This window comes from Nilaparvata lugens, chromosome X, assembly GCF_014356525.2.
Source record: "Nilaparvata lugens isolate BPH chromosome X, ASM1435652v1, whole genome shotgun sequence".
Classification (NCBI taxonomy): Eukaryota; Metazoa; Arthropoda; class Insecta; order Hemiptera; family Delphacidae; genus Nilaparvata; species Nilaparvata lugens.
Window position 1 is genome coordinate 66,039,669 of NC_052518.1, and position 13,416 is coordinate 66,053,084.

At 35.6% G+C, this 13,416-nt stretch overlaps 1 protein-coding gene across 2 annotated transcripts in view; it reads left to right on the forward strand.

Moving 5' to 3' along the window:
- LOC120354353 overlaps positions 1 to 12,555 on the forward strand; it is a 47,293-nt gene extending 34,738 nt beyond the window's left edge. For both annotated transcript variants that reach the window (XM_039441389.1, XM_039441388.1), the window contains exon 3: positions 11,966 to 12,555. In XM_039441389.1, the coding sequence (XP_039297323.1) occupies positions 11,966 to 11,997 (32 nt within the window). In that variant the 3' untranslated portion in view covers positions 11,998 to 12,555. The remainder of the gene's footprint in view (positions 1 to 11,965) is intronic.
- Positions 12,556 to 13,416: the final 861 nt, after the last annotated feature.

The window sequence follows — 13,416 nt, forward strand, 5'->3', positions numbered from 1 at the left end:
AAGGTAGCTTTGCTTTGACTCCATGTTTAGCTGACACCATATTAGAGAATTTGCCTCTCAAATATAAGTTGAATGCACCACATATATCCTTTTTTAGAACAAAACGTCTCTTATCGATTGCTTCACAATCATCCAAAGCACAGATTTTCACAAGCATTATATTGTCACAAAAGGGTTCTGTAATAGGCACAAGATTTGATTCATCCTGCACAAACAGTTCTTCCCCAGCAATATTGTAATCAATATTTCCAATGTCTGTCACAAGGTTGTCATTGCACAAGTTTTCTGATAGAAGCCACAAACCAAACCGCTCATTGGTAGGCTTGATTTTATTACCACAGAGCATAGGCACATTAAACACCTCAGAAGTATCCATGTTTACTTCACCGTTGACACTATCGAACTGAACGAATACATATCAATGCAGTGGTATTTATAGTAAGATAGTTGAGAAATGATGTCATACAGACTTATTGAAACAAGATTTGGATGCTGACAAAGACTGGTCATGTGATATGGTGTGTGATCATGTGACAGGGGTAGGAGGAGTGGGGGTCGTTGAAACAGCCTTCGTTGAAAGCATAGCAAGGTGATTTCTTACCTATATGAGGATATGAAACGTGAAATTCCGATGCAACATTTATCCGAGAGTCAAGAGCATGAATTTCAAAATTTGGTAAACTGTGGGCTTTGCGCTGAACCGTTCTTAGACACCAATATTGAATGTCATCACCACACACATGAAACCGAAAATTACCTATGTGCAGCCCACGTTTCTTGTAATTTATCATATAGGTAAGAAATCACCTTGCTATGCTTTCAACGAAGGCTGTTTCAATGACCCCCACTCCACCACCCTATCACATGAGCACACACCAATCAAATAACTAACTAACCTTTGATTTGCTGTGTCCTCCTTCCTCCTCCTTTGTCCTCCATTCTTCTCCTCCTCCCCTCCGAGGACAAAAATCCTCCCCTCTGATGACAAAAATCCTCCCCTGAGGACAAAAATTGTCCTCCGTTCTCCTCCTCCTCCTTCGTCCTCCTACTCCTCCCCCTCCTCCTTTATCCTCCTCCTCCACTTATTTAGCAGGAAAGAAAAAATGAGAGAGGAATGCGGAGAAGGGGGGAGAGGTCAATGTCCACACTCAATGTCACAATAATTTTCTCTATTTTTAAATTATTATACATACATCAAAGCATATCTATGGCCAAATCAAATACAGAAAGTAACTCTTTCCTTATTCCTACTGGGTGTATATTTAAAAACATCTAGCTTGATTCCAATTTTATAATTCAAATCTATGTTTGGCTTTTCAAATTCTTCCTCTAACCAATAGTTTGACACATACAATACTTCCAGATTTTCAAACTGTAGAATATACCGAGTATTGTTTCTATTGTACACTTCTTTTATTGCAATAATGACCAACTCTGTACCTTCTGGTAACTCTTCTTATCTTTAGCACTGTCCTACTTTTACTTTCCCTTTAATTTCCAGCATTGTGATGTTATTATACTGCTCCACTTCTTTTTGTGTGAATGGGGTGTCTTCCAAGTTTTTCCATACATCTGACAAAAATTTTAGATTTTGTATTTTTGGAAATGTATGACCATTATAGCTTGTCATACCATTGACTGTAATTACACAAATTCTCTCTTCCCTTGGTAGACAAATTATTTCTTTTTTGTCAGTGTAAGGGATTACAAAATAACCCTCTTTCTTGAGAGTTTCGATAGCTTTGTATGCATTAATAAAAACATTTTTATAGCACCCCTTTACAAAGTAAACATTTTTCAAATCATCTTCCTCCCTCAGTACACCTACATATGGGAATTTCCCAGAATTATTCACAGTAAATGCAGTCACATTGTACACTCCACTTAGATCAAAATTTTGCCAATGTGAATGGAAATATGGCTCAAGTTCCTCTCTCAGATTTTCTATTTCTTTCTCGAATTCTGCTCGTCAGTTTTGCTACTATGTTCTGCTACTGTGATTCAGTTCGTCAGCCGAACGCGGTAGAGTAGACATCGTAGTGCCAGCGTAGTCTTACTGTAGAATTAGCAAAGAGTATTCTAGCCATCAGCAATAATAAAATTATTGTCTTTAAACTATAACAGTTGAAAAGTATTCGTAGTGTTATGAAGTGTATTTCCATAAAAAACTTCAATTATGGATAGTTCTGGACCGGTGAAATTGCCGCCTCTTCTAGCTCCTGAGTTTGAGGAGGATGATGAATATTCGGAGAGATGCAGCTTCATCAACATGGAGGATCAAAATGCGAGCAGAATCATGGACCAGAGTTTACTGGAAGACTTGGGAACTCTTCACGATCTTTACTCCGATCTCATTAAATGGGGCAGTGAGACATTTGAAAAAAAAAAGCTATCTCGAGCGGATTTTGATCAATACAGTGCTCTGTGCAACAAGCTGGCATTGATCATAACCAGAGTTGAAACGAGGAAAAAAACCCAGGAGAAAGAAAAGAACGAAGTTCTATGCAGACTGGACACATTGGAAAAAAGCATAAACCAGCTCTCATCGGACTTCAAGAGAGGACAGCCACCCACTACTACTGCTACAAGATCATTTGCAGAAGTAGTGCAGGTTCCAATTAAAATAAATAAACAGCAGCAGCAACAGCAGCAACAATTGACTGGAAAAAAATTAGTGCGCAAGATAACCGAGAAGAAGAACATCGTGATAGTGAAGCCTGCAGTGGTAACAGGAAGTGATAGTGAAAGCAGTGCAAAAGTCAGAGAAACTTTAAAAAAAACTATTCCAAAAGAAAAATCACTGAAAATAAAAAAAGCGGTAAATGTACGTGGAGGTGGAGTGTTATTGGTGATGGACCCATCCGAGGACAAGGTAAAAGTTCTAGGAAACAAACTAATTAATGATAAAGATTTAGAAATTAGTACTCCTTCGTTGAAAAAACCTAGAGTAATTATGTATAATGTATCTAAAGAATTGAGCCAGAGTGATTTAAGTATAGAAATATTCAACAGGAATTTCTCAAACACAATAAATAAAGAAAAATTTGATAAGGAATTCAACCCATTATTTAAAGTAGGTAAGAAAGAGAGAGAGTACACCCATTGGGTAATCGAATGTTCTCCTGATATTCGACGAGAAATAATTAATAAGGGTCAAATCTATGTAGATTGGACCTCTTGTCGAGTCAAAGATTACACATCAGTAACTCGTTGCTTCAAATGCTTGAAATTTGGCCACACCTCAAAATTTTGTAAAGCAGAAACTACAATCTGTGGTTTCTGTGCTCAAGAGAATCACGAATACAAAACTTGCCCTAACAAATCACAGGCACCTATATGTGCTAATTGCAAGAACATTAAAAAGGATGATAAACATCTAGTAAATGATACAACTTGTCCCTGCTATATTAGAGCAATTCAAAGTTTAATAGATAAAACAGACTATGGCCAATAAAATATTGTATTTAGAGCAGAGGTCAAAAACCTTTTATGTCACTACACTTATTAAGAGCCAACTCGAAATTGTGTCATTCAAACAGAAATACGAGAACCTTAACATTTTGCTGGCTCATCACAAATCAAAAACAATTGACTCTCATTTTCCACTACTGTTTAACAGATTAGTTTTTGGAGCCTTTTACCTTATTGTGATAAATTTATTTTTACTCTATAAATATGACGAATGATTTAATAAATAATTTTGATAATGAAATCTCAGTTGAGTCATACAATACAATTCAAGTAGATGATATTTTTAATTTCAAACCGCAAAATTATACCACTGAGCCATGTAGATTTGTGAATATTTGTCACATGAATATAAGAAGTATGAATAAAAACTTTGATAACTTAGCATATATTCTAGGGAATTGTGATACTAAATTTGATTTTATAGCACTTAGTGAAACTTGGATTAACGATAGCACAATTAATTACAGTTTGAATGATTATTCAATTCATAGTGTACCAGGTAGACTGAATAAATGCGATGGAGTTTGTATTTCTACTAGAAACACATTCAATGTTGAAAACATAAATTTTCTTATACTCGAATGTAATTCTCTAATACTGAGTGTCAGTATACCTGATGAAAATATTAATTCACAATAGTTACTATTTACCGTTCACCTTCTTCTAATTTGCAAATTTTTCTCAATAGTCTGAATGATTGCATTGATTACTTGAAACATGAAAATAGTCAAAACATAATAATCATCGGTGATACAAACATAGATATAAACAGTAACACAAACTTTGTTAATGAATATTTCAATCTTTTGTCATCAAATGGTTTTAAATCTTACATTAATAAACCTACTCGAGAAATAAACGGATCCCAATCATGTATTGATCACATATTTTACAGAAAAACAAATGATGTTTGTGAGTCTATTATTGGATCAATAATGAAAACAAGTATTACTGACCACTATCTGACTTGTATAAACATTGGTCTTGGAGAAAATACTGGTAGAACTGAACCAAGTGTTAACACTAGAAAATCTATAAACTACCATGATTTGATAAATAATCTTAAGAAGTACAATTGGTCCGAGGTTGCATCACAACTTGATTTGAATATTGAAAATGCTGTTGAATTATTCGTTGATGCATTATCCACTGAGATTGGAAATGCAACCCAAATAAAAATTGTACCACACAAACTAAAGCCTCTCAAGCCTTGGATAACTGCAGGATTAATAACGTCAATAAGAAAACGAGATAAAATGCATCAGAAATTAAAAAAACAGCCTCAAAACAACTTTCTCAAATCACTATATAAAAACTACAGAAACACATTAAACAACATGATAAAAAAATCGAAGTATGACTACTATAATAATATACTACTCCAAAGCAGAGGCAATTCGAAAAAGACATGGGAGTGTATCAATGATCTATTGAATATAAAACGAGATAAAAAAATACCCAATATAGATCCCGAAGTTCTAAACCACCATTTCACGCATGTAGGTCAATTATATGCTAATAAAATAATAAATAACAGCCCTAGACAACGTACTCATGCCGATTCGTCAATCCCCTCATTCAATTCATTTTATTTGGCTGATACAAACAATGATGAAATAATAGACACAATCAATTCTCTCAGAAGTAACTCTTCTCCTGGAGTAGACAATTTGAGTTCTGCCTGTCTGAAAAAAATAGCTTCCTATATTGTAGAGCCTCTTAAAATGATAATAAATAAATGTTTTTTGGTAGGTTATTTTCCTAAACTATTTAAAGTTGCTAAAGTTGTTCCTCTTTATAAATCAGGTGATAAATCAAACCCCTCAAATTATCGCCCAATAAGTTTAATAAATAATTTAGCTAAAATAATGGAGAAAATTATAAGAAGAGACTAGTAAGTTATTTGAATAAACATAGAATTATCAACAGAAATCAGTATGGATTTAAGAGTGGCATATCAACAGAAGATGCAATATCCGACTTTTTGGAAAGAATAATTGAAAACTTCAACAGTAAAAAGAAAACTTTAACAACTTTCTTAGACTTGGCAAAGGCTTTTGACACTGTATCCCAGTCAAGATTATTAGAGAACATGGAACACCTTGGAATCAGAGGCTCACCTCTCAAACTATTCAATAGTTATCTAACTGAACGGTATCAACTACTTACGCTGAATACTTTATCAAGTAATAAAAAACTTACTGAATATGGTCTGCCTCAAGGCACTGTTTTATCACCAATACTTTTCCAAATTTATATTAATGATTTTCTTAGAGTTGACATTGGGAACTGCTCAATCGTATCCTTTGCTTATGATACTGCTCTCACTTTCACCGGCAATTCCTGGGAGGACGTGCGCCTTAGCGCAGAAAATGGTCTAAGAGTAGCACAATCTTGGCTCGATGAACATCTGCTTACTTTAAATGCTTCTAAAAGCGTATTCATGACTTTCTCACCCAATGCCCAAACACAACCTCATGAAATAGAAAGTATTAAAATACACCAAGTAAACTGCAATTGTCAACAATCAACAAATCACTGCTTTTGTCCTGAAATTCGAAAAAAGGACCGAGTAAAATACCTGGGAATACGTTGGATCCATATCTGAGATGGAATATTCATATAAACAGCATGTGTTTAAAAATAAAATTTCTAATATATAAATTTCATCAAATTAGAGAACTAAATAACTTGAAAATAGCCCGATTAATCTACTTCTCTTATGCACAAGCTGTCTTACATTATGGAATAAGAGCTTGGGGTGGAGCCTTGAACACACATTTTGGAAAACTTTTCATAATTCAAAAATATATTATTAAAACAATTCTAGGCAAACCCAGACTTTATCCTCAAGCGATCTTTTCAATGAATTCAAAGTACTAACTGTTCGACAGCTGTACATAAAAAATTTGATAATATATATTAAGAAGAATAAAAATAAATTTCTTCTTCGTGAAAGAAACTTGAATTTAAATTTACGTCCTATTAGAGAAACATTCCATCAAGAGAGAATGGATTTGAATGTATGTAGAAGACAATTCACTTACTTATCACAGAGGATAATAAATCTTGTTCCTACTCAGTTTGTTGCCAATACAAGCCGGAGCAAAAAACTAAATTGCAAGATGGATAAGATCAAATAAAACTGAAGAAAAAATCTTCTAAGCACCAACTGTTTCTTGTTTTTATGTTTTGTTTTTTTTATCATAGAATAATAATTATTGTGTTTTACTAACTTTTATCTATTTTAATCTACAAACTTATATTTGTGTGTAAGTTCCACTAATCTTTGTTCTTTTTTGGTTCAATTTCTTAGTTTATATTGAATAAATATATTACTGCAACTTAGGTCTACGCACAGGTTTTACCTTGTAGGCTACTCCTTAAACATAGATGGACATAAAAAAATAATATACTGCAGTTTTGGGATCATTTTATATATTTAATAGTATTTTTCTTGTATTATTTTTATATGTTATAATATTAGATTATTATAATTGTGTATGTTTTTTGAGAAATAAATTTGAATTTGAATTTGAATTTGAATTGCTAGCTGCTTATGCTGTTCCCTAAATGACTGTGTGGCTTCAAAAAACTCAATTTTCCTCCGTTTTAGATCAATTTCATCCAGTTCTAGCTTACACTTTTGGCTGATAGCACTGTGATAGGAGACAAGGGCTGTATCTCTTTAACAGGTATGGGAGAAGCTTACAAGTTATGTTTGCTCGTTTTCTTAAGACTTGTGGTATCAAGTTACCTGTTGCTACAAGGCCCAACTCATCTAGGTCAACAACTTTGGATATGGTAGAGAAAACTGTGGTTGACTTGGAGAAATATGTCTCACCACTCTTAATATAACACTTTTGTGAGAAACTGATATTATTTTTGTTTGATGGATCCTCAAAAATTTCTACATAATTTATAGGTAGTAAATTGAAACTGAATGCAGAAATAACATAAGAAATTATTTTATTTCTATGTTGTGGGTCAGTAGGGAGCTTTACTCGTACTCCAGTCAATTTCTTGATATTGCTATTACCCCAGTAAACATACTGTAGTAGATCATTATAGACCAAACAACAACTATTTTTTAAATTATCTGTCAGTTTTCTCCACATTTTAGCCAAGGACACAGAATAAATTGGAGCATTTTGGAAATAATTTCTACTATCATTCAAGAGTGACAAGCTATCTTGAATAGGGTCAAAGATTTTGCTACTGTCTCTATTTGTTAAACTATAGTTATAGATTGTAGCTTCCAAACGTGTAATACCATGCATTTTAGCTGCATCAGAGGTAAAGGTTTCCCGTAATCTTGTATCTGGACAGGCAATAAAGTCTACAATATGGTTACCTAACTGCTTATTTACACCAGGGCTTGTGATTTGACATACAAACTTATTATAAATTTTTACCCTCACATTACTATTAACCCAAGTCAAGCAATCAATCCCAACAGTTTTATTGTTATCTACTATCACATTATAGTCTTCTTTATATTCTCCTTGAAAGCAGAAACAATGATTTGTAGTTAGAAAGTCACACATTCCATTCTTGTTGAATATTCCAGCAAATACCTGTGTTATGTCCAAGTCTAGTAGATAGGAGTGCTCCTTCCTCAGCTGATCCAATAATCTCGGTAGTTCTTCTATCAATGTAGCAATTGGGACATCTGCAAGCTCTACTTTGTAAGGTATCCCCACTGGTTCCTGGTATTTTTGTTTCACTTCGTTGTAATTGTCATTGCCAAGCACTTGTAGAATCTTTTGAGACATATCACTTCCACTGTCCAATAGGTAAGGTAGCTTTGCTTTGACTCCATGTTTAGCTGACACCATATTAGAGAATTTGCCTCTCAAATATAAGTTGAATGCACCACATATATCCTTTTTTAGAACAAAACGTCTCTTATCGATTGCTTCACAATCATCCAAAGCACAGATTTTCACAAGCATTATATTGTCACAAAAAGGTTCTGTAATAGGCACAAGATTTGATTCATCCTGCACAAACAGTTCTTCCCCAGCAATATTGTAATCAATATTTCCAATGTCTGTCACAAGGTTGTCATTGCACAAGTTTTCTGATAGAAGCCACAAACCAAACCGCTCATTGGTAGGCTTGATTTTATTACTACAGAGCATAGGCACATCAAACACCTTAGAAGTATCCATGTTTACTCCACCATTGACACTATCGAACTGAACGAATACAGATCAATGTAGTGATATTTATAGTAAGATAGTTGAGAAATGACGTCATACAGACTTATTGAAACAAGATTTGGATGCTGACAAAGACTGGTCATGTGATATGGTGTGTGATCATGTGACAGGGGTAGGAGGAGTGGGGGTCGTTGAAACAGCCTTCGTTGAAAGCATAGCAAGGTGATTTCTCACCTATATGATGTTGAGATTTCGTGTATAATTGAAGAGCTAAAAGAAGCAAAACGAATTGTTTAGTGTTATGATGACTTTGCATCGATTCGGTCGGATTGATACACCTAGTAGTGCTAATCTTACGTGTGATATTGACTCGATAACACAGAAAATAATTGAATCGATAAATCAGCAAGGAATCAGCAAAGCTGTGAAATTTCATTTAGATTCACAAATAACCAAACTCGTTTCGGAAAATACTAAGAATATTGGTGTGAGCATAATTGAAAGAGAACATATTCTAAGTTCATTACAAAATTTTAGTGCCAATATTTATAAAGCTATTGCAGAGAGAACTCTCACTTTAGAATCTGCTCTAGGAGAAGTGAAAACTTTAACAGACAGCTTTTCATCCCAGTTGGACAGTATTAACAACGATAAAGTTGATAAAGGTTATTTAGATGAGAAATTAAAAGCCATATCAGATAAAATTAAGAATTTGGAGGTCTTGGACAGAAACTACCTCAATACTAAATTAAAACAGCTTAGTACAGAAATTTTTACTAATAAATGAAACACACCCATTGCCAATTGATAAGCAATATTTAGAATCTACTTTGCAGAAATTGACTAGTTCTTCATTAACAAAGGAAGAGTTTGAAAAACAATTATCTGAAATGGCGAGTGCAATAAAAGCTAATATTATGGATGGTATTGAACAATTCATTACAAAAGATGCTATTGCTATTCTGATTAATCAAATTGCAGACAAGTATGCAACTAAAAATGATATAGGAGATTTCATTAAGAAAAACGAGATGGAAGTCGCTTTGAAAAGCATTTGTGATGAAATAGCTGAGGCAATTAAAAATTCGGAAGAGGGGTCTGTTATGAGACTGCAATGTTCGGCTGCATTCATAGATTATCTTAATTTATTCATCCATAAGATAGCTTACGATATCATCAGCGGATATGCACGCGTTAGCTTTAATATGAATTGGATAGAAGCTAAGCAACATAACCTTTCCGAAAATCAGGTTGCGGAAATAATAACTACAAAAATGGGTTTAGCCCAGTATAAAGGCTTTGTATTGTCTCCGAAAACATAAAATCTTGTGAAAGGATAACACTTGGCATAATGAGGGAGAAATTTGAAGCACAGTGAACTTCAATGGTTTTCTTGCTAACACATGCTACTTCAAGATGATAAATCAGACTATACATTTTTTCATGTGTCTATGATTGAATGTAACAGTTTTATGTAGGAGTTGTATGAAGGTGAACACTCTTATCTATAGAATTTGGGAAGGGGGAGACATTCACCTACAGGGGGCGTAGCACATGCGTCATTTCTCTGGGGAAACATTCAACAAGAGGGGGCGTAGCACGGGCGCGCGTGCATCACTTCACTCTAAACACTCGAGGTGACAAGTTCACATAATGTCTCACTATTTTGATTGGAGAAGCTTCAATGAGTTCTCTGTAGAAGCAAATCCACTACCCGATTGGAGTTATGAATTTTATCCTTTTGATTGGTTCAAAGTAACAAAGGTAACATTTGCTGATAATGGCAAAATTCACCTTAAAATTATTGATATTGATAGTGAAGGTGACTTTAAACACACTATTAAGTTACCGAAAGAATATTCAGTGGTTTTGAATGAGGATAACATCAGAAGTTTTAATTCTTGTTCATGGGAATTGAATGTGAGTGGGAATCGCATATTCTTAAGACAGTTTCATGGTAACTATAGATGTTGAGTATTAAGATAGCCCCCACCCCCGAGTGAAATAGGTATGAGAATATGTAAGTATTTTCAGATATGCTAGCTCATTCCAATTATACTTACATATTGTCGGAGAAAACACTTTAACAATAACGACTGGGATGTTTGTACAGCAAAAGAGCTCAATTTTTTACACATGCATAATATTGATAAACAGTTTTATTGAACTCTTGACTGTCAGTTGGAAACCAAGCATAATATGGATATTATAGAACTTAGATTATTGTAGAGATAAGGATTCACTTTAATCTGACAGTATAGGAATAGATTATTAAGCAATAGATGTAGAGAGAGAGAGAGATAGGGAATTTCTCAATTCACTTTAATCTGACAGTATAGCAATAGATGTAGAGAGAGAGAGAGAGAGAGAGAGAGAGAGAGAGAGAGAGAGAGAGAGAGAGAGAGAGAGAGAGAGAGAGAGAGAGAGGGAATTTCTTAATTCATTTTAATCTGACAGTATAGAATTAGATGTAGAGAGAGAGAGAGAGAGAGAGAGAGATAGGGAATTTCTCAATTCACTTTAATCTGTCAGTATAGCAATAGATGTAGAGAGAGAGAGAGAGAGAGATAGGGAATTTCTCAATTCACTTTAATCTGTCAGTATAGCATTAGATGTAGAGAGAGATAGGGAATTTCTCAATTCACTTTAATCTGTCAGTATAGCATTAGATGTAGAGAGAGATAGGGAATTTCTCAATTCACTTTAATCTGTCAGTATAGCATTAGATGTAGAGAGAGAGAGAGAGAGAGAGATAGGGAATTTCTCAATTCACTTTAATCTGTCAGTATAGCATTAGATGTAGAGAGAGATAGGGAATTTCTCAATTCACTTTAATCTGTCAGTATAGCATTAGATGTAGAGAGGGAATTTCCCCCTCAAAGGGAAATTATTTTTTCCCTCACTCGATATCCACCCCCCTCATCTATACTGGGGAAGGGGGAGGGAAAATCTATTTGAGAGAGAGATAGAGAGAGAGAGAGGGAGAGAGAGAGAGAAGGAGAGAGAGAGAGGGAGAGAGAGAGAGAGAGAGGGAAAATCTATTTTTAGAACACCCCCCACCTTTTGTGGGGAGGGGTGAGGGCGGGGGGAGGTGGGATGGGAGAGGGGGGAGGGGGAAGGTGTTATGGGCGAGGGGTGAGAGGGGGATTTCGAGCAAAAAAGCTTCCTTGAAGTCTCAGTTTATATCTACTCTTGTGGTTCATCTTGCGTAGAATATCAGCTACAGTATTAGGGGAAACAGCTCATTGATATTTATTTTACTTTTTGAATTTCAATTTCAATTATTTCAAGTTGAATTTCATTCGCTTCACCATTTAATATGTTTGCAGCAAGCCGAACATCTGAGCCAGCAGCAAGTTGAATACTTGGCTGCTATTCCCATCGAGGAAGGTGATGCCGTTGCAGGCGAAGGCGACCTAGCCTGCATCACCTGCAGAGTCCACAAGTGCTCCTACATTACAGAGCCTTGTGGACATTTTGTCATGTGCAGGAGGTGCGTGACTGTACATCGGCACTCGGTGAACGAGAATGACGTGCCATTACCAATAGTGTTCCCTGTGTGCAGAAGCACCTTGTCAGGGTACCGACGGGTATATCAATAAAGTTATTCTACCGAGAATGAGTTTGTTTTGCTTAAGTAATCTTTCACCTATGTATTTCAAAGCCGCCAGATGGGTCGCCGCCAACCTGTCTCTCCGACAACTAGTCTCCTCGCTATTTTGATCACAGGCGTCAGTAAATCCCCTGGTAAAATGTACCATTGCCGTCAACTAGTCTCCCCGACAGTAAATCCCCTAGTAGAACGAAGGAGCCTAGTTGTTGGCGACAACTAGGCTCCTCACACGCTCACGACAACTAGTCTCCCCGACAGTAAATCCCCTGCTGGATAGGCCTATGAGGGGTCTGGTTGTTGTGATCATACCCGACAACTAGTCTCCCCGACAGCTAATACCCTATTAAAACCAGCTTGAAGCGGGCGGGGAAGTAGTACAATCACAGATACTGCTGTTGTACACATTCTATGAATTCGATTATTAGAAGAAAAGCTTGTTAGAGTTATCACTTCTATCACTGCAAACATAAAATTCAAAAAATAAACTACTCCTCTTTCCGAATTCAACTGACTTGGAAATGTACCTTATTGAATGTCAAGCAGTTTCAGAATGAGTTTGTACATCTTGCAAGTGATTCCTGCATACATGTATGCATAGAATATAACATAGTCTATATCATCAAGCAAAACTCTGATCTACTGTTCAGTCTTCAACTTATGGCATTCAAAACTTCAGATTGAAACTTTATACTCTTATATTTTTGTTTTTCCTTGTAATGTGAATTGTAGGAATAATTCTACATCGAAAGTGGAATCCATAAAAGGAAAATCCACTAAGTCCATAAAAGTAAATTTTTCTGGAAATCAATTTCTAATTTTTAACATCAATCATAATTTCCTTATAGTGATTTTTCATAAAATAGTTTTGTACGAGGAGCTTGGTTGTCGGGTTTGGTGACAACAATCAAGCTCCTTGCATGCTAGCGTCAACTAGTCTCCCCGACAGTAAATCCTCTACTGGTTCAGAGGGGACTAGTTTTTGGGACTGTAGACGACAACTAAGCTCCTCGGACGCTGACAACAACTAGTCTCCCCGTCAGTAAAGCTCCTCTCTCAGGAGCTCAGTTGACGCCGTCAGTAAATCCCCTCGAATGTGGTTTTAAAAGGAGCTTTACTGTCGGGGAGACCAGTTCCCCTCCAGACGCTGACTAAAAATGCCTAAAAACG